Genomic DNA, 25421 nt, shown 5'->3' with positions numbered 1-25421 from the left:
GGAGTGTCATCCCATACACCAAAAAGTCACAGGTTTGATCCCTGGTCAACGTGCTCACCAAGCAATGTTTCTTTTTCTGTCTCTCTCTCTCCCTCTCCCTTCCTCGCTCTAAAATTAATATAAAACCATATTATTGGTTAAAGATTAAAAATAAATTTATGGGGGGAAAAAGCATTTCAAGATGAATGACTCTCTAATTTGTTCTTTTTTGGAAAAAGCAGGTTTAACGGGTACTGTGGGGAAAGGAAATCCAGACGGTCACAGATCAGGTTTGAAAAGGACACATGTAATTAGCCAAGGATAACTTTGGCCTCAGATGTTTGTTTTAGAGGTCTGAGAATTCAGAAGGGCCTATGAAGGTTGCATAAAAAGTTTCATTATGTTATCAGAAGACTGACAGTGTTTTAGTCATTGCAGGGTGTCCCCACGTGATTTATGTGGGGGAGGGGTCCTTAGGTGCAATATAGTATCCCCTAGACATGCTTAGTGAAAGGTAATGCCTAGCTGAAACCGGTTTGGCTCAGCGGTAGAGCGTCGGTCTGCGGACTGAACGGTCCCAGGTTCGATTCCCGTCCAGGGCATGTACGTTGGTTGCAGGCACATCCATCCCCGGTAGGGGATGTGCCAGGGGCAGCTGGTCGATGTTTCCCTCTCATTGACATTTCTAGCTCTCTATCTCTCTCCCTTCCTCTAAGTAAAAAATCAATAATAAAATATATTTTTTAAAAATTGAGAAATGAATTGGTTAAAATAAAGGAAAGAGAGAGAGAGAGAGAGAGAGAGAGAGAGAGAGAGAGAGAGAGAGAGAGAGAGAAGAAAAGAAAAGAAAAGAAAAGAAAAGAAAAGAAAAGAAAAGAAAAGAAAAGAAAAGAAAAGAAAAGCAAGGTAGTGCCTAGACCAGCAGCATCCCCTGAGAACTTGCTTGATTCCTGGCTCCCATCGCAGAGCTTCTGATTCCATAGGTCCAGGGCAGTGACTGGCAAACTTATTTGTCCACAGAGCCAAATATCAACAGTACGACAATTGAAATTTCTTTTGAGAGCCAAAAACTGACTTCTGTGCATGGGCCATGAAGTTTCAATCGCACTGTATGTGCGCATAGTATTTTGTGGAAGAGCCACACTCAAGGGGCCAAAGAGCTGCATGTGGCTTGCAAGCCGCAATTTGCCAACCATTGGTCTAGGGTGAGACCTGAGAATTTGCATTTTTGTGGTAGCTTCTCTTACACACCTACATTTTCAGAATTGTGCCATAGAGACCAGCTCTCTCTACTGCCTAACCCCTCACCTCCCCATTCATATCCTCCTCTCTATGTGTGGTAGATGGTCTCACCTCTCAAAAGGATAGTGGTTTTTCTTTTTTTCTCTTATTTTAGGCTAGTGGTTTTTCATCATATAGGGACTCACTGGCACATTATCAGTTATAATATGTATGGCAAACGATTTGTTAACCATAGCTATTAAGTATTACAGATAGTGAATGATTTAGGTTTAAAAAAAATGATATTCTACTTTATAAGAATCCCACTATTGTATTTAGATCAGCCTTCTTAAGAGAAAGAGAGCATGGTGATGTGAGTTACCTGCTGGGAGTCACACGTCACATACAGGCTGTTTGTTCTATACCACATGGTATTCAAACAGGATTGTGTCATGTACATGGACACAATCCTGATTGCAGTGCCTTCCAGCTGGCATGCTCTGGTGTATACTTCCCTTTTCTCAGTGTGGACACAATTGGCATTCTGAGAGGGGAGATTCTTTGAGATGCAGGAGTATTAGCATCTCTGGAACTTTCCCATTAAATTTCAGTAGCACTTTCCAGTCGCTGTGGAAGCCAAAATGACCCCACAGACATTTCTAAAAAGCCCAGAGCATGGTAATTCTTCCCCTAGTTGTTTTAATCCACACTTCATAGCAATCATGAGAGTAAAACTTCCTAAAATATAAATCTAACAACTTCACTTTCAGCTACCTAAAATTCCACAGCAGACCCTCATTAGCCACAAGACAGAATTCAGAAACCCATTGGTCTCAGATTCAAGGTCCCTGGTGACCTGGCTCTTAATTAGTATCATTTTTGTTGATGTGTCCCACCCTCACCCCATGCTCTAGTGAGTATATCCATTCCATTTAGCATTCCCAATTCCCTATTCTCCCCATGCCTCTGTCCTTGACTCCTCACTACCTGGCTGGCTACTTACTTATCCTTCATGACTCAGATTAAGTATGCTGCACATCTACCCAAGCCCAGGATGGCTGTCTGTAGGGATGTGCTTGCTACAATATATCATAAGAGTCACGCTTTTAGGATAATAGAAACATTTTGAATCTATCCCATGTATACCTGTCCAAGTAATGGTTGGTGGGTGCCCTAAAATGTTTGTTGAATGACTCATTTACTATACACAGTTGTCTTACTACTATGACTTTTTTCCTGATTCTATAAGAATGGCAAATTTTCTAAGAAGTCTTGCTTGGTGTCACTTACATAACCTTCCATGAGAAGCCAAAATTCTAACAGCACAGCAGTTGCAACTCAAAACTGTTAGCTATCTTTGGCCCTGAAGCAGGAGATTTTCTTGCTAATGCCCTTTGTTGTTGTTTTAATCCTGGAATGCTGGGGAACATGTGGCTTAGAGGCAAGCAAGAAGTTCCGAAACACTAGGGAATGTTCATTTCTCTCTCCCTAGCATCCTGTGAATGCCCTAACAGTCCATTCTTCTGGCAGAAGGTTTAGTGTTTGGCTCAAATTGTGAACCTACCCAAAAAATATATGTTAGAGTCCCAATCCCCAGTACTTCAGACTGTTACCTTATTTGGAGTAATCAAGTTGAAGTTGGCAGTGTGACATATGTCCAAAATCACTGATGTCCTTATAAAAAGAGAATATTTGGAGAGAGACAGATGCTCACAGAGGAAAGATGGTGTTAGGACACACAGCAAGAATGCCATGTGAAGGTGGAGGGTTGAAATGATGCATCTATAAACTAAGGAACATCAAAGATGGCCAAAAAATCATCGGAAGCTAGGAAAATGCAAGAAAGGGGTGACCTAAGAGATTCAGGGGTGCCAACACCTTTGTTTCAGTCTCCTAGCCTTCAGAAATGTGAGAGAATACATTTCTGTTGTTTCAAGTCACCCAGTTTGTGGTACTTTATTACAGCGGCGTTAGGAAACTCATACACTGGGGAAAAATAAATAGAGTGTTGACCACTGCTCAGAAGCCAAAGGCTCTCCCTGTGACTCACATGCCACACCCAGGGTTAACATGGCAACTGTGCATGGCCGCAGGATGACTGGTGTGTGTAAACCACTGCCTTTAGCCAGCTGATGCAGGTAATGAGAAGAGTTTATGGGCCCCACCTGGGTATGTAAAAGATGGATTCTTTCTGTGGCTTCCAGGAGCTCTTCCTCTACCTACCTGCACCCACATTTTGTCTGCTCTTGCAAGGACCTCAGTTCCTCTAGTTGAGACTGGAGAAGAAAGTTGCACCGCTGAGCCACAGCCTCCTGCTCCTTCAGCTCACTATTAGGTGTGTATAGTCATCTAGCTGCACCCACAGGGCCTGTGAGAAAAAACATAGGCCAGGGACACAGGGTCTCTGAGTTCAATGGAATACACACCTGTGCATGCATGTTCTGATGAAAGCTTCACCAACTTAAATTTAAGCATGTTCCCGCTCTTTTGAAGGGTTTGATTTATATCCCCACTTTTATTGCTCAATACAATTGTTGAATGGTTGGCTTCCATGATCAAAGGCATTCCCCAACCCCATATTACAACTTGAAAATACCTTGATTTCAATCTGAAGTTGACCCAGAGACTTGGTTGCCTGTGACACAGCTAAGCTGGAGTACCATCTCATTGAGGAACTCCTACTTTGTTTCTCTTCAGCTGGGTAGCCTCAATTCTGCTCCTGGTTTCAGAATCCAGACTAGACTGCAGAGAGTCAATAGCACACACTGCTGTTTCTTCCTAATTTTAGAATAACATTCAGGGGGAAAAAATCATGTACCCAAATTAAGAAAGGTTACCTGCTGTGTAAATAACAGTTTAGGAAACAGAAGAGCATTAAAATTCAAGAAAAATTCTTGGTAATTAACAAAATGAGTCTAAAGCGTTTTCTGTTTTAAAGCACAGAGGTTTAAGGGTTTGGTGAATGAGCACATGTCTATCATAACAGACTGAAATTCCCAGGCCAACCTCCTGGAAGAATCAAGGGAAGTACCGGAATCTTTTGGGGGTTCCTATAGGGCAGTCTTAGCCTTGTCTTAGGATCTCCCCCAAAGAATAATCTATGGCAATTATCTGTATTTTATAAAGTGGCTAGGGGTGAAGGAAGAATGATCTTTCAGACAGCCATAGTATTTAAACACTTTCAATGATGCAAAATGTCTGAACAAAGCAAGAAGGAACTACTCAAGTAGAAACAAGTCTTGAGCTCCAACAATGCTGTTCCAATGGCCTTCAGAAACTTAACTTTCCTCAAATAGCATGGTTATCTCTCACTGGGAGTGTGAGAGACAACAAAGGATTGTCTGAGAAAGCCAACTGCTGTGTGATACTGAATTACTTCATAAACAAAGCCCTAGGCTGAAATCACACTTGCAAAGTGGTAGAAGATTAGACAATAAACGGGTGTTCAGGAAGGCAATGAAAAAAGTTTGGGGAAATCATGCCAATCATTTCCCAGGTCTTTTGCAGTGAATTTGGGACCATGTAACTGAATTCTTATTGGATGGACTATGAGCAGAGTGTTTACTAGCCTAGCCAATACAAATTTTTTCCTCATGATCCTGTACTCTCTTGTCCCCATTTATGACAAACCTGGTGGCCACATATGCAAAGTCATAGCATTACAAGATGGGAAAAACCTGGAAATGACTTTGAAGAATAGTGGCCTGCTCTCCACCCATACTCCAATTCTCACCTAGAGCAAAATAAACAAACTGTGATAATTTAAGCCATCAAATTTGATGGGTGTGTTTAACTTCTATAACTAACATGTGCTTGTAAGCTCGCCCTGTTAAATAGGGCTGAGTGCTAAACAGATAAGGCAAAAGAGAAAACAACCTTTCTGTTCTTCTTCATTGAGCCTGTCAGCACAACATACTCATTTTGGGTCAGAATTAGGTTGCACATTGAGTTGTCATTGAGTTTATGTCCTGAACTCTAAGGTCAATTCGAAAGGTAGGTAGCCTGCAGGGGGATAGGCAGGTAGGTGGCCAGGGTTTCTGATCAGGTGACAGATGGAAGCACCACTTTCCATGACCACCGACCAGGTCTCAGAGGAGTTAGTTATGGAAATATATTGGGGAACAACTGTTTCTGGTTCCAGAACTAGCAGCTCTCCTCTGCCAACCCTATGTTCCTGGTTACCAGATGCTAAGGTCAGCCTCTCATGCCTATCTTAAGGTCCTGGTCCTTTGTTCAGTTCCCAGATCAGAATCTTATCAGGATGTCATTATATAAGTTAATAGAGGCTGTTATGACTAAAATGTTGAAGTCCTAACCTCTAGTACCTCAGATGTGACTGTATTAGGAGATAGGACCTTTTAAAGAGGTGATTAAGGTCAAATGAGGCCATGAGGATGATTCCTAATTCAACCTGACTGGCAACCTTATAAAAAGAGGACATTTGGACACTCAGACACACCAGCAATGCACACACAGAGAAAGGGCACAGCAAGAGAAAGACCATCTGCAAGCCAAGAAGAGAGGCTTCAGGAAAAAACAAATTTGCTGACACTTTGACTTTTGACGTATAACTTTCAGGAGTGTGAGAAAACAATTTTTTTGGTTAAGCCACCCAGTTCATGTATTTTGTTATGGCAGCCTGAGCCCGTAACTCCTACAAGGACACGCACATTCAACATCACTGGAAGGTTTAAGACATCTCTCTGTCTTCCACTAGAGAAACTCATTTTTGCCACTGCTGACTCTCCTTACACAGCAACACTAAAGCATCCCGAGTCTGGTGTCAAAATCCTCTATACAAAGATACATTCTGCTTAAGCAGACAAACTGAATGTTTCAAGCTGTCCTTTTCCCGCAGTTGTTTATGAAGCTTCATAAGTGCCTCTAGACACATAAAAAGTGCTGTGGTTAAGAGGCTTGGATACGATGCAGACCTAGAAAATGGCTGTCAGACAATCACCACAATTCATGCAGAGTCAAGATATCTTCACAAGGAAAATTCCCCCAAGTAGAATGTTTAAGAGAAATTAAGCTCTTGGGGCTAGGGCATTATGGTAAAACTTTCCTTTCCCCCACCTTCAGAAATGTAAAATACAGTTTGAGGAAAGAAATCAAATGTAAAACAAACAAAAAAAGTTAATCTTAAAACTTCAAAAATATATGGACAATTCAATAGGTCCTTTCTATTGCAATACTGCTTATCTGTATCAGAGAAATATAAGATTTTCCTTAATTTCAATATATATGACTCAGCTTTGCCTTATTAACAAGGCATTCTGTTAACTAAATGCCATGTATGAATTTGAGATCCTGCATTTTGTAGTCATGAAGAAATAGTTTACTTAAAAATAAGAAGATATTTAAACATATTCTTCTGGCAGAGACTCGAGCAATAAAAGAACTGAAGTCAGGTGGTACATACAACTTAAGACCACGAGACAAAGTGTGATATTATTGAGTTCACAGGAGTAAACCACATGGAGTGAAAGAATGATGGCACACTACTATAGACCTGAGGCTAGAGGGCAGTGGTGGGTGCACTATGGGTTATAGGCCAAATCTGGCCATGCCATTTGATCTCCAATGTCTATGGCTGCTTTAAGCTACTACAGAGTTGAGTGGTTGTGACAGAGCCCTAATGGCCTGCAAAGCCAAAAATATTTACTACTTGCTTTAAACAGAAAACATTTGCCTAACCCTTCTTCTGGTGATGGAACCAAACAAATGCATTTTGATAGAATAAGGAATTTCGATGCCTCATTCCCAAAAGCATCTTCCACAGCAATTTTCTGGGTCTCTCTGAGAGACTAGAATACAGGCCAGGTGCACCCTGGCCTAGGCCAGTGAGAAAACCCTCACACATTTCAGCATGTCTTCAAATATCCTGGGTTGGGAGGAATATAATTGGCGATCCTCGAAGAATCAGGATGTACCTGTTTTTAACCCAATCTCGGGCCTTGTGGTAGGACGTCACTTACATGGCATTTATGGTCACCAGGTGGCCTGTAAGCAGGTCCTTGACATTAGTCCTTCTTTCCTGTGTCTGGGGTGGAGAGGATCAAAGCCAGCCATCAAAGCTCCCATCCTCCATCAGGGACTACATTGTCACCTCCTAACTCTAGCTATTTTAATTATAACATTTGCAGAAATTTAAAAAAGAAAAAAAGATGGTCTATCATCCATAAATGTTTAGGAAGTCTTAGCTAAAATAGCAGGCACATTGTCTCCTCAACATTATATGCTCAGAAATCGGCTGAACAAGCAAAACACATAACACTCAAACCCAGCTGCTCATACATTTCACCACCCAGGCCTCCAGGCCCAGCTCACTCAGGTCTATCCTCACAGAGAGAAGGAAGAATGAACTGAACAGTAGAGAATGAGGTGAGTGAGTTGCCCAGTTTGAAGCAGTCAAGGTTTTGCCTTTGCCTCTGAGTCTCTCTCCTGCTTTTGTGGTCCCTTTAGCTTCTTGGATCCTATCTCAGAGGCCTCCTTCAGTTCCTGTAAAGTTACCTACGGTTTATGTGGACATAGGACCTAGAACCTCACCTTGGCCTCAGGCAATATTTCCCTTGAGTTCTATAATTTACCTGGGTTATCTTTGATGGCTTGAAATCCTATGCTTTGCTCCAATTTTCCCCTCACGTTCCATTGTTCCCTTAATATTTAGGTCTAGTAATAATTAATGTCGTTTTCTAATACTTTTTTAAAATCGAATTTATTTAAACAATACAACAAAATTTAATCAACAATATAGTTGCCGTTGTTTTCTACTACTTGTGCCCAACACTCAGGAAGCATTTTAATCCCTCTGTTGTAAAATTCTTGTGATTTTGATGCAAAAAATTCGGTCAATGCATTTTTGAGGCATTCTTCATTATTAAATTTTTTTCCAAGAAGAAAGTTTTGCAAAGAACGAAACAAATGGTAATCAGAAGGGGCAATATCAGGAGAATATGCAGGTTGAGGGAGAACTTCCCATTCCAACTGGCGCAGTTTTTCAGCAGTGATTCTTGCAGTATGCGGTCGTGCGTTATCGTGGTGAAGAATTACGCCCTCCCTATTAATCAGCGCGGGTTCTTTTTCTCTTAAAGCTTGGGCTAACCTTTCCAATTGGGCACTATACACTGCACTTGTAATGGTTTGGTTAGATCACATGTGTCAAACACAAGGCCCGCGGGCCAAATCCAGCCCGCCAGGCCTTGCAATGTGGCCCGCACCAAGCTGTCATCACTGCACTCCGCTGTCAGTTTATGACATTGTCAGTTTATGACTGTTCAGTAAACCATTCGGCCCGCTATTTAGGCTGGATTTTAGATTTTGGCCCCTTCTCTGATTGAGTTAGACACCCCTAGGTTAGATGGTAAAAGTTCATAATGAAGAATTCCTTTAAAATTCCACCAAACACACAACATCACTTTTTTCGCATGCAAGTCAGGATTTGGCGTGGGCTGCGGAGCCTCATTTTTGTCCAACCATTGAGGCCGCCTTTTCAAATTAACATACAGCACCCATTCTTCATCTCCGGTAACAATTTGCTCTAAAAACGGCAAACGGTTTTGACGAGAGAGGAGCGAACTGCAAATTGTGACTCTTGATTGCGGTTGTTGTCGGTCAACTCATGAGGAACCCATTTTCCAAACTTTTGGACTTTGCCAAGTGCACGCAATTGATTGGAAATTGTTTTTTTGTGAACAATTTAAAGTTGTCACAAGCTCTTGTTGGGTAATTTGAGGATTTTGCACCAAAAGAGCTTGAAGAGCTTCTTGATCAAAATTGGACACACGGCCTCGACCACTCTTGTCATCTAACGAAAAATTTCCCTCTCGAAATTTCTCAAACCAACGCTGGCATTTTCTGGCGCTAACTGCACCTTGACCAAGAGCACTACAGATGTTTTTTGCAGCCTCACTTGTTTTTCTTCCTAATTGGAACTCATAAAGCATGCAGTGCCGAATATGCTCTTCATCCGCCATCTTCTTAGCCCTAGTTCTGCAACAAAAACCAAACCAAACACAAACTTTTTCAAGCAAAACTTGTTAATTGCACTTCACACGTTCTGTAGATACCACGTGTTTGAAGGTTATGTCAATACAAGTCAACGCCAAGCAAGATTTTAAACGAATGTTTAAAAACGACATTAATTATTACTAGACCCAATATTTCCTCCTCTCCTAGCCCTGAAGTCGGATTATACCAAGCCATTCTGATACAATCTGGACTCACACAGAGCATTCCACGCAGAGGGGGCCTGAGATGCTATTTGTGAAATTTTGTAAGACATGCTCATCTTTCCTTTCCAGATGTACCTATTATAGTGATTATGAGTCATTAACTAAAACCCATGAATAGCTCACCCCTCCATCCAACCTGCCCCTTCTTTTTCAGCCCCTTCTTTCCCAGCTCCTGTCTAGTCTTCCGCTCTTTCTTCTCCAGTCCTAGCTGTTTGACTCTCAGGCTTCCTTGGCATGAAGATAATTACCTTTGGGGAATAGCTCTACGACATTCAGATGGACCTGATGAGATGCAGACTCTCTGAGGATTCGTTTTTCCTTAGCTCGGTTTATTAATAGGCACAGGTTTGATGTTACTTGAAATGAGGGTGCTTTTTGGTGTGTTTTTTTTAAGTACACAAGGAGACATTCATTTTTGCTCCTCATGGAAGGAAATAGGGCAAATATCAAGGCCCAATATTTTTGCCTTTCATCAAAAAATTTATTTTCACCCCTGACTCAGAGCCTCTTAAGTACACCAGAATTTATCACCACAGTCAGTCCGAGAGAGGAAAGTGCCGATGAGTGAGAGCAAAGCACACAAAGGCCCAAATTTGGCTTGACATCCTCATTTTTAAAAATGACCCCCTGTGGGATTTTTGTCTGAAAATGGACTAGTAGGAAGAAGCCATTTCAATAGTACATGTTAACAGGTTTTGTTTTTTATTAATGTTTAGCAAATGCACTGAAAGCAAGTTGCCAGTTGAACCTCGGACTCCAAAGATTTTCTTTCTGACACACAGCTTTGACTTAGGGGAACAGATCAGATAGATAATATAATCATAGTTAATTCCATGTTTATAATTGTGCCTTTGATCTATAGAGTGTGAAGCGCTTTGCCAACACCAGCTTACTGATCTTCCTTACCACCTTCTGTGACATGTATGAGGCTGCTTTTATCCCCTCACTTCACTGAGAAGCTAAGAAGTGAAATGTCGAAAGTCATCAGCTTGCAATGATGGAGTTGGGAAAGGAGCCTGCCACCCACGAATTCTGTCTAATTCAGTTTCCTGACTATTAGGATGCAGCTGCCTCAACAGGGATTCATTAAGCAGCTTAGCTCTTGGCTTCTCCTCTCCAAATGAATGACTAGAGGTACAGGCAAGGGCTATGTGAAAATTTCACTCTGACATGACATTAATTTTAATACATGGCATCACATCTTTAGTTCTTTTCCTCCACTGCATTTCAATTTCTTTGGTACCTAAGAAAGAGACTTTTTTATACAAAGACTCAGGGAGTATACACAATAATTGTATATATAATTAAATTTTTTGTGGGTGAGTATTTGAGGTTTGTATGGGAATAGAAGCTGCTCAAGTGTAAACAAAATTATAAAAACTGACAGTAATTGTATAGAAGTATTTCTTGATAAGTAACAATGGTGAGCTTTCTAGAAAGATTCAAGTTAGACTGTGTAAGTTTCTTTGATAATGTTCCAACAGGGGTCATAAAAGTAGCCAAGCAGTATGAGTTCTGTTCAATCAAGAGTTCTGAAATATGCAACTGTTGCTCATTAAAATAATCTTAAATACCCAAAATTTTCTATTTCTTCATCTTTTTCTGAAAGCTTTCATTCAAGTTCAGCTTTAGTATCTGAGAGTTCAAGCTCGAAATGAAGAGTCTTGCTTTCATTACATTTCAGAGCTCCCTGAAATCCTATATAATAAAGAGGTAATATGTAAATTGAGCCTCACACCCTCACAGGGTGGCAGGGGGGTTAGTGAGGAATACCAAACAACTGAGCAGTAGGCTGTGTGGGGTGACCAGGCCAGCAGGGGGTTAGTGAGGGATGACCAAATGACTGAACAAGCAGGTTGTATGGGGCAACTAGGCTGGCAGGAGGGTTATTGAGGTACAACCAAATGACTGAACAGTAGGCTACGTGGGATGACTAGGCCATCAGGGGAGGCAGTTGAGGTTGACCAGGCCAGCCGAGGGTGGGGCAGGGGCAGTTAGGAGTGACTAGGCCAACAGTGGGGGACAGTTTGGGGATGACCTGGCCAGCAGTGGGGGGCAGTTAGAGGCAACCAGGCTGGTGGGCGGAAGGAGGGAGGGAGATAGTTAGGGGCAATCAAGCAGCATGCAGAGGCAGTGAGGGCGATCAGGCTGGCAGGAGGTGGCAGTTAGAGGAGACCAGGCAGGCAGGCAGGTGAGTGATTAGGAGCCAGTGGTCCGGGATTGTGAGAAGGATGTCTGACTGCTGGCTTAGGCCCAATCCCTGAGGTCAGGCCTAAACCAACAGTTGGACATCTCCCAAAGGGCCCTGGATTGGAGAGGGTGCAGGCTAGGCTGAGCCCTCCCCCCCCCCCCCACCGTGCATGAATTTTGTGAACTAGGTCTCTAGTATATAAATAACAAACACTAAATTAAGTCCACTTTGCACAATTTTTTTTTCTTTATAAAAGGTATGTCACTAATGTAGCTCTTTAGAGTTTCTGAGAAAGATCTAAGTCCAAATCAGATCCCTTAAGTTGGGAACAGGATGAAATTGTGGTTACTTTTGTCTGTCATATGGTGGTGGGCAGTTAGACAGACATGAGCAGAGCAAGGAGGTTGGCCCAAGTATAGGTCACCAGGGTGGAAAGCCCCGGGTACCTAGCAATGGGGAAACCTGGGAAAACAAAGTCTTTACCCCCAGGGTAACCTTTCCTCCCCCAGCATATCTCTGGTCAAGTAGTTTACACACCTGACCTTTCATATGTTGGTCATAGGGTTTGAACTCTCCCCTGACTGCCTCCCCTGGCATATTGCATTCATATGGGTTAGACCCCCTTGCAGGGGGACAAACAAGGGCCTGGAGAATAGCCCTTACGCATTAAGCCCCCAGAACAATGAGGTTCTGATCTACATCAAATACATCTATGCCTCAGCTGTTTCACCTCCAGGGCCAGAAAAGCAGCAAAACCAGACAAGATACTGACCACTGACACCGCTACCTCAGGACCAGCTGCATTGACTAATAACCCCTGCCCTGGAGCTGACCAATCTGTGGAGACACACCTGGAAAACTGATGAATAATCTATTGGGATCCTTCCCAGAGGTCTCCAAGATGACAACCCCAGTGCAGCTCTCTCTTCAGAGCACACCTAGGCTTTCTCCTCCCTGTGCCAGCCATAACTAACCACCCTCTCCTCCCCCTCCTCCCAGCACTTATTCTTTGCCTCTCTCTGTTCCCTAAATTCCAAGGGCCTTTCTTTTGTCTCTGGAATTCATTTCCTATAGCCCCCCGCCCCCACTCTTTTTTTTTTTTTTTTTTTTTTTTTTTTTTTTTTTTTTTTTTTTTTTTCTGCAGCTCACTTTTTCTACCTCAGCGACTTTCTGAATAAACTTTCTTTTATAGTTTGAGTCCTGGCTCTGAATTCTTTCTTAGCCAAAACTCAAGTACTGAGGTCACTGAACTGAGGTCCTGTCCAGCTCCACCAGTGTAACACCTGGTGCCGTTGCACTGCCAACAATGTCACTTAATAGCTCTGACATTCTTAGGGCATTCAGCTGCAGTTCAAGAGCTAGAGTTCTAAAGCATTTTTAAAATATAAAATTCCAATCTTGTCTATGACTCTATTTAAACCTTTAAATTTATTACTCGACTTTTTATAATGCATTCCATCTTTGAGATGAATCAATAAAAGTATCAAACTGGCATGAGGATTCCACCTGGAATCTTTTAATTCTGGATATCACAAAGGGATAGAGAAAAAGTTAAAAGCATTCAGAAAGCAAGAAACAGAATAGTGCCCAAATACTGTCATATGAAAAACAACAAAGGAATTTAGTAAGCATTTGACACATACATTCAGTGTGAGCCATTATCACCTTAATTATTACTACTACTTCATATGAATTGCTTTGGCAGGTAGGGAGATCTCCTAGTCCTCTGAATATTTAAAGATAAGGCAATTACTACCAGGGTTATTATAAAGGTCATTCAATTTTTAAAATGTGGGCTTGATTAAATTTTTAAAGCCTGTTCTTAAAAATGTATGTAAAAGACAAAAAAAGCACTTGGATAATACTAAGGGAGGTGTTTATGAAGGGTACAGGGGCCCTGGCTGGTGAGGCTTAGTTGGTTGAGCATTGTTTTGTGCACTGAAAAGTTGCTAGTTCAATTCCCAGTCAGGGCACATGTCCAGGTTGCAGGTTTGGTCCCTGGTGGAGGTGTGTGCAGGAGTCAACCGATCCATGTTTCTCTCTTGCTTCAATGTTTTTCTCTCCTTGTTTATCTCTTCTTCTCTCTCTCTCAAATCAATAAAAACATATATATATATATATATATATATATATATATATATATATATATTTTTTTTTTTTTTTAAAGTAGGGCACAAGGGGTGATGACAATCTATGGTCAGTTAACAATTGGCAGACTTTCCTGAAAGAAGGAATAACTTTTATGGTAGTGTTTTGTAAGGAGTGATTAGCATATACCACAAAAAGCAAAAAGTAAAACTGAGTAGAAGTTTCAAAGCAAAAATAAGAAAGGTTAGAAATTTTAATATGACTAAGGTCTTCCTGCTCTTCTCTGAACACTACCTTCAATATAAAAGAAAATAAATAAAAAAACAAACACTTGGATAGCAATTTCCTCCTAGGGAATGGTACCCTTTCTTTCTTTGGGGGAACTGCCACCTCTCACCCTCCAGATTGCACTGAGAAAGTGAATCTCTGTAAGAGGTGACCTGGGATAATTTAAGTTTTGTGACTTCAGAGATAATCTGATAAAGTTTCTCATAAAAGCTCACCCAGGAAAATAAATAACCCAATTTTACAAATACATGTCCAAGGTGATGAAGTATTTATGGATGTGGCTGAAGACAAAGCTTGAGAAAATGTGAATAGAATAAAATGCCATCTATTGGTACTAAATGGTATGAGTGCTATGGCCTTGGTAGTCTCACCTTTGATAGTAGTTAATTTAATATGCCAAGATGTCTATATGTTCTACAGGACTGCAGGTACTGACCAATTATATATCTCGTTAGATTGTCATGGTGCTTGAAACTTCTACCATAGAAGTTTACTTCTTTGGGTTAAGGTAGTAGCTTTAGAATGTCCCTAGCTAGAATACCCAGAGAGCCAGCCGAAGGGAATAAGTAAATGAAACAAGGTTTACCAATTTTACAAGAACCAGCTTTGCTAGGGTACTCCCCACTGCTAATTGCAAGGATTAAGATGTAGGCGACTTTGGAAAACAATTATGCAAAAAAGGCAAAAGCTGCATCAAGTGCTGTCCACTTGACAACTTAACATGCAAGGGTAATAAATATGAACACGGCTTCTGTCTGGCAGGGTTCTCACAGAAATGCATGGTGAGATCAATGCAGTACACACTGCTTGGCACAAAGCAATGCTCTGGAGACTAATTTCCCACTATCACACTTCCAAAGGGCCCTGACTAAAACTGACTGCTGTGTCTTCTAAAAAAAATCATTGTTTCTGTTGGAGGGTGAGTGGGGGGGTGGGGTGCTCATTCTAAGGGTGGGTCAAGCAAATGAAATTCAACCCTTAGAAAGGAGGTTTTGCATCTCTAGTTAACTACTTAATGACTGTGACAGGGTGGCTACCTTTTTAGATCACCCTCTTTGACAAATGTTCTTCTCAGCAGTCCTTTCAATCACACTGCGGTTCTAGAGTTCTGGCTAAAATCAGAGTTTTCCTGAACTTTTAATCCATGCCACTAAAAATATTCCTGTCGAACAGCCCACACAAAATGAGCTTTCCTTAACAAATTACCTAAATTTTTATGGGGAAACGTGTTTTGATTGATTTTGTTTAGAGAGGAGAAAGTGTGAGGGTATTTATTTTCAATATTCAACAAATATTTACTGAACCACTACTACACATGAGGTGATATTCTAGGTCAGTTCTTCCCAAATGTTAATGTGCACATGAAACACCAAGGGATCTGGTTAAAATGTAGATTCCGATTCAACAGAGCCTGGGAAAGGCCTAACTGTCCAAACGTCCAGTAAGCCACTTCCCTTCCCCTGATAATGCCCATTTTGAGGTTTAAGTTTGAGGGTCTACACACTGGTTATACCTTCCATGTTGTTATCAGGTGTCACTGTGTTGTTGTTGTTGCTGGAATGTAGACCTTCTGCTTTATCCCAATGATAAAAATCGTCTTTACTACCTGAAGGTAATACATGCTTCTTCCAGCACCACCTGGACTTCAGCCTTCTCTTGTTCAATCTCTTTATTCACCTTTTCTATTTCACTTAACTTCTTGTTTTCTTTTCTCAGTCAATTTGTCAGATTAGAAATCTCTTCTGAAAGGGAAAAATAAGAGCAAAATTAAAGGAACTGTGGTAGACAGCTAGTCAGATGTGAGCAGAGCAAGGAAGAGGGTACAGATACAGAAGGTCACCTAGGTGGAATGTCCTAGGTGCCCAGTAAAGGACAATTGTAAGGTGAGATCTTGCCCCTAGGGTGACCTTTCCTCCCCTAGCATATCACTGGTCATTCTATTTGGACCCCCCCCTGACCTTTCCTCTCTAGAGATAATATCTAAACCTCGGTTGTATTTCAGCTCCAGACCCAGAAAAGCAGCAAAACCAGACAATGAAACCAAAGTTGACCTCAGGACCAACTGAATTGAATAATGACCCTCTGCCCTGGCACCAGTGGATATCACAACCTTGGTAGGACATACCTGGAAAGCTGCGGAATATTCCACTGTGATCTTCTCCTGGGATCTCCCCTAAAATCTTCTTAAAAATCCTTTAGGAGGAAGACTCAGGGTGCTTTCTCTCCTGGGAGCCTGTCAGAGCCTTCCCCACCTTTCCTTTTCCCCCATGCCTGTCACCATTACCCTCCTCACTTCTAAGCTCCAAGGGCCCTTCTTTTGCCTCTGTACCTTGTCTCCTGATCCTATTTCTTCTTCCACTCACTTCTTCTACCTCTGTGACTTTCCAAATAAGTGTTCTCTTATAGTTTGAGTCTTGTCTCTGAATTCTTTCCTAACCAGAACTCAAGAACCATGGTTGCTGACTCTAGATTTGGTCTGACCCCACAGATCTAACACCTGGTGCCATTTCCAAACTGTAGCCCACAGAACCAGTCTCAGACCCATGATATCAAGCTAAGAAGACTGTTCTCAGAGACCCACTGAGACTGTTATACCATCTTTGGTAACTTGATAGCAAGGCCACCATTGGCACATAAGGGACCTTTGAATAAGGAAAACACATATCTTTCTTCATTTGCCAGAAAGTTGCCTACAGTGAGTATAGTGCTTCTTACAGGGTTGTGCATTGAACACCTGTACAGTTTCACAGGGTAGTCCTGCTGGCTGGAGCAATGCCAGATTCTGCCTGGCGGTGCTCGAAATACAGACCCAGAATCCCTACACTTCCAGTGTCGATGTGTAGCTAGCAACACCAGTGACTGCTATTTTGTCAGCTGCCACTCAACACCAGGGTGGGTTTCTCAAGCATAAACTAGGTCAATGTCTGCCAGAAGCCAATGCGATGAGCCAGGTAGACCAAAGAATCTGAAGGAGCTCAGGCTCTTGAGGGTCCATGGCTAGCCTCTCAAAAACACAAGCCTTTGTCAGAGTAAGGCATCCAAACCTCCACCCCTGATATTGTCATTGTCAGTTCTGCTTCTTTAAGGAGGAAGCCTCAAATACCTAAGAGGTATGGAGAAGGGCCAAGTAGCTCTTGGAATTACCCACAGTCCAGGGGCAGTAGAAGGAGCTCAAGAGCTTGCCTCTCCTCTGGTTCTGAGATCCTGGACTGTGGTGTGATGTGAGAATTTTAAACAGTTACAAAAACAAACCCAATGGATAGCCATTCTCATGTGAATAATAAATCCTTCTGTGGTAAGCTCTTCCCAGAAGACGTGATCCCAAGGTCCTCTACTGACCACACCTTAGAATCACTTGGCGATCTTTCGAAACAGACCTCAGTCCAAAACCCACCCAGACCAAGCAGCACTCACCTTACCTGGCAACTTGTTAGAAATGCAAATTCTCAGACCCCCTCCGAGACCTAATGAGTCAAAAACTCAGCCGTTTTAACAAGCCCTCCAGGTGATTCCGATACAGCTTAAGTTTTCCAACTACTGTTCCAGCACCTCTGGTAAACCCAGTCAGTGACCTGGTCATGGATATAGGTCAACAAAGAAAGCAAGTTTTATTCATGCCTCCAATAGTAATGAACCTGCTCCCAGGGAGTCTCAGGATTCTGATGCACATCACAGTTGGTATTGATGTACGCTGGTAGCCTCTTTCAAGGGCTCCTTGGCGTTATCTCAAAATTTAAAAATTCACTCCTTTAACCTAGTGTTTTCATTTCTAGGACTCCATCCTATCGAAATATTTTTACATGCCCACAAGTATAAGAACAGAGATATATAACATAGAAGTATTTGTAACTTATAATTGTGAAAAACTATATTGAAAAATGAATAAAGGCTACTTAAGTGTTAGTCACCTTTATAAAACATTGTGTAACTATAGACAATCACATGGTAGGTCACCATGCAAAGAATCACAGGCACACAGGAAGGTGGCACAGCCAGGTCCTCTACTTAAGTGTGTACATGCCAGATGCAAGCTCAGATCTGCTACTTGTTGACTGTGGTTTTGGACCAGTTCTTAACCTTATGTGACTCAATGTAGTCTGCATTTTACATATTTTTTTTCAAAAACTGACACATAAGAATGTTCTGAGAATTAAATAATAAATAATTATATATAAAACAGTGCCTGGCATGTAGTTTAGGCTGTAGAAATATTTGAAAATTAGAAAATATATTGATAAATGAAAAAATAAAAGGTGTAAGATAATGTGTAATTTGAGTAAAAAAAAACATTCATGGATATATGCATGGAAAATTTTAGTAAGGCTATGGTTATAAAAAAAATTCTTAATTGTGGCTTCCTTTACATAATAGAATTGGGAGCTAAAGATAGAAAAGTATTCTTATTTTTAGAATAAAAATAATACCTGTAGTAAAAAAAAAAAATTTTAAGTAAGAAAAAATGAAAAAGTTAAAACCTGAGTGGGAACATGCCAGTGTTGAAGTGTCGGCCTTACCTTTGCAGCCTGGGCTTTCCCGAGGTCCTTGCTCCTGCTCTGGCTCCAAACCCGGTTCAGACCCTGTAGAGACTAGTTCTCCCTCTGGAGCACATGTGTCAAACACAAGGCCCGAGGGCCAAATCCAGCCCGCCAGGCCTTGCAATGTGGCCCGTACCGCGCTGTCATCACTGCACTCCGCTGTCAGTTTATGACATTGTCAGTTTATGACTGTTCAGTAAACCATTCGGCCCGCGATTTAGGCTGGATTTTAGATTTTGGCCCCTTCTCTGATTGAGTTCGACACCCCTACTCTGGAGGGATTCCTGGCTCACAGTTCTCTCCTCACAAGTGTGCCTGAGCTTGGGAGCTCAGTGCTGAAGGCCCAGCCTCCTCCTGAGAGGCATCCAGCTTTGCCTGAGATTCCTCAAGCCTCTGCCTCCAGAAGTCCAGGCACTTGACAAAGTACTGCTGCTTCTGGTCCAACATGGCTGCTATAGGGCAGGCCTTCCCCAGGTCCCACAGGCGTCTCCCAGGTTGAGCTGCAGGTGGTAAATGATATAGGTCCTCTCCAGGGAGTCATTTCTGGCATTGGCCACCCCCATGGCTCCAGCAGCCTTCTGCAGCCTAATCGCCAGCTTCTTCCTGAGAGAGGGAGACCCAAATGGCAAGTGAAGCTCAACCAGTTTGTACTTGACTAAAGAGAGCACAACCTAAAGAGCTCAACCAGTTTGTACTTGACTAAAGAGAGCACATGGGGACAGAATCGGGTGGCTTAATAGTATGAAGTAGAAGCAGCTTGTGTCTGAAAATGACCTCCTTGTGCTTATAGAACCCAGATATCTCCTGACTACCGTCCCACTTCTGTGTCCATGTGTCCTTTATTTCCCCTACCCCTTTCCAACCTGGACTTGGAACTGGGTATCTCTGAGTCCCTGTAAGTATTTGCTCAATCTAAACCTTAAATAAGCAACAAAGCATACTGAGGACTTCATAAGAAACAGGAGAAAGAGAAAGATTGAACTGAATACTCTACCAACAGTAAGCAACTATTAAACATCCTTAGGCACATCCAGTCTCTAAAGAGCTCCTTGGCTATGTTGCTTCCAAAGAACATCTGTTGGCTTTCTTCTGCTCATTCTCTCTCCCTCTTATGCAGTTCCTAAGTGGCCCAATTTATCTCTTTTCTCTAAATGTCTTTTCTATCTCAGTTCCTTTGCCCAAATTTATACACCCCAATCCATCCAACTGTTAAGCTCATTTAATAGATTCCACTGCTCTTAGGGGATACCTTAGCCCCTATCTGCATCTCTTGAGATGGGGTAGTTTATTAAAGTGCCACTTCCACCTCTTCCACAATCCAGAGCTGTGGGGCTTTTGAATAGATGAAATGTGTTCTCCTGCTCACATTTCCTGCATATACTACTTAGATGAAATACAAGTACCATAGCTTCTTCTCATCTACTGTTTGTTGTTGTTGTTTTTTGTCTGTTTGTTTGTTTGTTTTTGTTTTAATTTATTGGGGTGACATTGGTTACTCAGTTACTCAGAAAAGGGCCCTTGGGAATTCACTTGTGCCACACAACTAGCCCAATAGAGCAATGTGGTCACAATGCCCCTTCTTGATGGAATCCTACAAAAACCAGTCTGTGCCCAACATCCAGGAAGGGAGCTGGGAGCTGGGCTCTCACAACTTTTCTTGGCTTACTGCTTTCAAAGTCACCTCATGTCTCTGCTTCATTTTCCTGAACGGTGAAGAGGAGATTCTGATGGACTCCATAATGACTACAAACAATACTGCACTGTTCGCCAGAAAGTTGCTATGAGAGTAGAGTTTCAATGTTCTCACCATAACAACCCAACAGACAGTAATCATGTGGGGTGAAGAATGGGTTAACTAACCTTATTGTAGCAAAGATTTTGCAGTATATACATGTATTAAGTCATCACATTGTATATCTCAAACATACACAATATTAGATGTCAATTATATCTCAAACTAGAGGCCTGGTGCACAAAATTTATGCACTGGGGTATCTTTCAGCCCAGCCTGAACTCTCCAATCTGGGACTCCTTGAGGGATGTCTGACTCACAATCCAGGATAGATGGCTCCTAACCACTCACCTGCCTGCCTGCCTGATTGGCTCTAACGGCTTCTGCCTGCCAGCCTGATTGCCCCCTCTCTGCTCCTCTGCTGGCCCCATTGATGCCTAACTACTCCCCTGCTGGCCTGATTGTCCCCAACTGCCCTCCCATATCAGCTTGGTCACCCCCAACTGCTCTCCCCTGCTGGCCTGGTTACCCCCAACTGACCTCCCCTGCTAACCTGGTCACTCCCAACTGCCCTTTCCTGACAGCCTCATCACCCCCAACTTCCCTCTCCTTCCAGCCCATTTGTCCCCAACTGCCATCCCCTGCAGGCCATCTTGTGATGGCCATCTTACAGCAGCCATCTTGTGATGATGTGGGGGCAGCTATCTTGTGACAACATGGGGGTGGCCATCTTGTGATGACATGAGGGCACATGGGCCATCTAAACTTTTATTAATATAACTAAAGCTGAAAAAAGAGGATGTTTTACCCCACCTGAAACAGGAGTCAAATAAACCTTCCCTACTTTCCTCTCACTCTGACAGCACCCAAGTGTGCTGAAAAGGAGTGGGGAACAGAGGATCAGAGTGGGGAGGGGAGTGGATGGGTGAGGGAGAGCCCCTGGCCAGCTGCTAGAATATCCCACCTGGAGGAAGCCCAAGTGTCCCTTGAATTTCATCCAAGAAGTGGGCGCCTGGATTTGAGCGCTTGGCTTAGCAATAATTACTGGAGCTCATCCTACACATTACCCAGAGGAGGACAACCATTTGCCTCCTATGCTCCTGCTTCTGCTCCTGCCCCTCAGCCTTCAGTGGTGCCCCACTCCAGGAGGGGAGCTCCAGAATGAAAAGCGAGAATGGTGTTGCTGCTTCTGGCAGTGAGACTGAGGATGATGACAGCATGGACATCCCCCTGGACCTTTCCTCTCCTGCTGGCTTAGGCAAGAGAAGAAAAAGGGGCAACCTGCCCAAGGAATCTGTGCAGAGTCTCCGAGATTGATTGCATGAGCACTCATACAATGCCTATCCCTCAGAGCAAGAAAAAGCATTGCTGTTCCAGCAAACACATCTATCTACACTATAGGTCTGTAACTGGTTCATCAACGCCCGCCAAAGGCTCCTCCCTGACATGCTGAGAAAGGATGGCAAAGATCCAAATCAGTTCACAATTTCCCACTGTGGGGCCAAGATATCTGAAGTGAGCTCTGTGGAGTCAGAAATGGTCATAAAAAACTTCATGCCAGCTCTAAAGGAGAGCCCATTTCATTCCTGTACTCCTGGACCAAACCCAGCCCTAGGGAGGCCACTGTCCCCTAAGCTGTTGTCTACAGGATCCATTCTGGCTCATCCATCTGTGATCTGTCATACCACTGTGACTGCATTGAAAGCTGTGCCTTTCTATCAGCCAAATATATACAGCAGATAGCAGCCAGCAACTTTACAGACACCTCCTTCATGTACCCAGAGGACACATGTAACACTGGACCAAACACAAATAGACCAAGTGGTCTTTTCAACACTCTTCCCCCTATTCCACCAGACCTCAACCAGGATTTTAGTGGATTTCAGCTTCTAGTGGATGTTGCACTCAAATGTGCTCCAGAAATGAAGCTTTAGGCAAAACTTACAGCTTAACCCTTTTTAAGCAAAACAGTTCTAATAAACTTTATGATTGCTGAGGTGATGACAAAAAATAAATTGCATTATTTTATATATTTTTATTAATATTTGCACATGGGATTGTTAAAATGAAGCTTCCTGTTACTGAAATGTCTTCAATTGAATAAAATCATTCCAGCAATTATAAATTCAAAGCTATTGTAGAAACAAAGGTGTTTATATTTTTTAATGTTTCTTAGTAGATTATTCATAATGTGATATGGTTCCCAAGATCATGTGATTTTTCCTCCCTTCCCCCTTTTATTTTGGTTGGTGTACTTTCAGACTGCAATACTGAGAACCTATAACATCTTCTCATTCCCATGTGGAACATGATGTCCACATACTGCCTAATAAATTTTCAAAATTTTTTCAAACAAGTATGAATCTAGTTGATTGATGCCTTTTAAAATAATGTAATAAAGTACTTTTCTTAAAAAATACTGCATGTATTTTTAAGTACTTTAGAAATGCTCAATTGGTACCAGAAAAAAAGGATTTTACTTTGGGTGACCAACTCTGCTGGTTTGCCCAGAACTAAGGGGTTTCAGCAGAACATAGCCATGTCAGTGCTATAATCAGGCTTGTCCAGTACACTGATAATGTTCTACATTTAATACTGACTACAATTTTGCTTAACTTGATAATCATAAGTACCTACTTAGTTATCTAGAATATACATGGGTATGTGGGAGATTAAACAACCAAATTCTTCTTGTTGGGGGATTTAGAAACTCGGTCTCAGGAGAGCAAGACTCCACAAAACTAACTCATCATGTGACTCCAAGCCTGGTAATCAAGACATAGATCTTCAAGTTCCCAATAAAAAAAAATAGAGTCCTAGATTTTTTTTTTGTATGGCTCTACCTCCCTGGAGTGATTTAGAGAGAAAGCATAATACAGACAATGCCTTATTTAATCAATGTTCAGCTAAGTTTAAAGCAAAAATAATTTTAGCTATTACCATATTATTTTTCTTTAGCTGTCATGTATGACAGAAGAACAATTTGTAGTTCCAACAAATCCATGTGGTCATAAAGTAGTCTATATACTTTCCCTCTTTTCTGCCTCTTAAAAAAGACCAAATAGAATGACTGATAAGCAATTTCAACACATCCTTTATATTAGAAGAAAAAAATCTTACTTTATTAGCAAGTGCCATATTTTGGATATGAAGGGACATTTTCATTGAAAGCCCCATTTTTCTGTGGTCCAGAGTTCATAAAACACCTCCTGCAGGTATTTTTAGTATCTGTCATCCCAAAGCCCTTTGTAAGTTACTGTGACTACAGAGATGATCACTTGGTGCCCGTTCTGGGACAGAACACAGCAGCTATTCAGCAACGGCACAGCAATGTATCGCAAAGATTTAGGTGAAGAACTGAAAAAAGAGTATCTTCAATTGAAGCTAGAAAGAATTGTATTAACCTGTCCTGGATTTTTGCCAAGCTTCCCAGCCAGGAACACAGTCTTTTGAGTAAACCTTTATGGGTTATAAACTGGAATGTTTTTGACATTTTCTCTCAAGCATACTTTGTCTTTGATCTCTGAAGAAAATGGTCTACGGCCATACCACCCTGAACGCGCCCGATCTCGTCTGATCTCTGAAGAAAATGCTTCAGTACTATACTGTGGTACCAAGTCTTAATTTACTTGAGCCCCAAACTTCTGTAGTTCCTGAGAAGAACTTCTAAAAGCCTTTATATAGTGTTGGCTATAAAATTGATATTCTAATTCCAAAGGTGGCCTGAATGTCACTTCTTTTCAATGACACTATTATTTCATAAGGCATGTGGCAGATCCTAACATGTTCTCAACTATCCTTGTCCTTCTCCACAGACCAATGTGTGGTCTACAAGCTGAAGACCAGAGATTCAATTATTTTAATTATAAAGACCTGTAAAAACATGAACTCAATTACTTTGGTGTTACAAATGAAATACAGGGTTTTAAGTGCTAGTCCATTATCCAATATAGCTCAAAGTTACACCTAAGAAGATTTCCCTCCTTCCCTTAGAAAGAGCTTTCTTTCTTCCTCCAGGAGCGCTCTATAGTCTTCATCATTTTTTATTATTGTAATTTTTATCCCCTCCAGAGAACATGCTTCTTGCTAGGGATGGCTTTTTCAGCTTTGGTCTTGGGTTTGTTCATGCACTTGGCCTTAAGAACACAGTCCCTATTCTCATGCTCCTCTGTGTAACTAACTCCAGGTTCAGAGTCACTTGCTCTACTCACTTGGCATCCTCCAAGTCTTCAGTTCTCTGGATGTCATCATACTTCATTCTCCACTGCAGCATTCAGCATTGCCTCTTTTTTTTAAGGTATTATATGTGTACATATCTTACCATAGCCCCCCCACCCCCATACCTGCCCTCCCTCCCCAGAGTTTTTTATCCATTGGTTTTGCTTATATGCATGCATACAAGTCCTTCGGTTGATCTTTTATCTCCCCCATATTGCCTTTGGAGAGAGCCCAGAGCAGCTCAGTCTTGGCCTCCTGTTCTTCATATTACTCTCACAGAAGGTCACAGTCACGCTTGGCTGACTGCAGGTACTGGGCTAGGACACTTTGCGACTATATGGGACACAATACACAATGCAAAAAGACACCACCACCATTAACAACAAAAGGCTTGGAGGTGACATCATTTTGTTAGGTAAGGTTAATAACAACCTGCCACAAGTCCAAGCTGAGCCTGAACCTGATAAGATAATATCAGAAATAGAATATGGGACAATCAGAGGAAAATGAAAGTATCTGGTTGCTGCTGTTAAAACAGGCGAGAGAGTTCTATTTCGGGAAATGCCAGCCTGACTATGTGGGCTTCACCAATAGACAGGCCTGGAGTTTTGGAAACAGTGGAGGATGCAGAGGTAGCAAGGAGAACATTCTCTATCATTTAGGCAATAAGATTCATATTTAGCAATATATAAGATTTGGATCTTGTTTGGACTAGGAGGAACCACTGAGATTTAGTCTAGCATTTTCATTCAATTGATTAGGAAAACAACAACTTTTATTTCACAGGTAAATCTCTGACAACATATGTCATCAGGGATAGGGAACTGTTGGGAGCCATCATAGTTGAGACAAGCAACTCCGTCTTAAGAAAATACAACTCCATCTTAGAATTAAGTTCCTTCTAGCAGAAGTTATGCAGTGCCCTGTGGGTTTGG

At 41.9% G+C, this 25421-nt stretch overlaps 2 protein-coding genes and 1 pseudogene across 3 annotated transcripts in view; 1 reads left to right on the top strand and 2 right to left on the bottom strand.

The window, feature by feature from the left end:
- The window catches only part of CIP2A (cellular inhibitor of PP2A), a 561728-nt gene that overhangs the window by 356595 nt on the left and 179712 nt on the right, over positions 1-25421 (bottom strand). The gene's annotated exons all lie outside the window — the stretch shown is intronic.
- MYH15 (myosin heavy chain 15) overlaps positions 1-25421 on the bottom strand; it is a gene marked incomplete at both ends in the record, with an annotated part of 196140 nt that overhangs the window by 75410 nt on the left and 95309 nt on the right. Inside the window, 8 exon segments of the mRNA XM_084870441.1 lie at positions 14588-14656; positions 17146-17210; positions 18844-19021; positions 19024-19139; positions 24480-24532; positions 24685-24755; positions 24758-24762; positions 24764-24819. Of these exon segments, the coding sequence (XP_084726567.1) occupies positions 14588-14656; positions 17146-17210; positions 18844-19021; positions 19024-19139; positions 24480-24532; positions 24685-24755; positions 24758-24762; positions 24764-24819 (613 nt within the window).
- On the top strand, positions 21430-22220 carry LOC311617592 (homeobox protein TGIF1-like; annotated as a pseudogene). Its single transcript has one exon. The product of its transcript is annotated as a homeobox protein TGIF1-like (transcript).

Source organism: Pipistrellus hanaki, assembly GCF_964339955.1.
Source record: "Pipistrellus hanaki genome assembly, chromosome: 2".
NCBI classification, from domain to species: domain Eukaryota; kingdom Metazoa; phylum Chordata; class Mammalia; order Chiroptera; family Vespertilionidae; genus Pipistrellus; species Pipistrellus hanaki.
The sequence above is the reverse complement of the archived record's forward strand: the minus strand, read 5'-3'. Positions and strand labels throughout refer to the sequence as shown.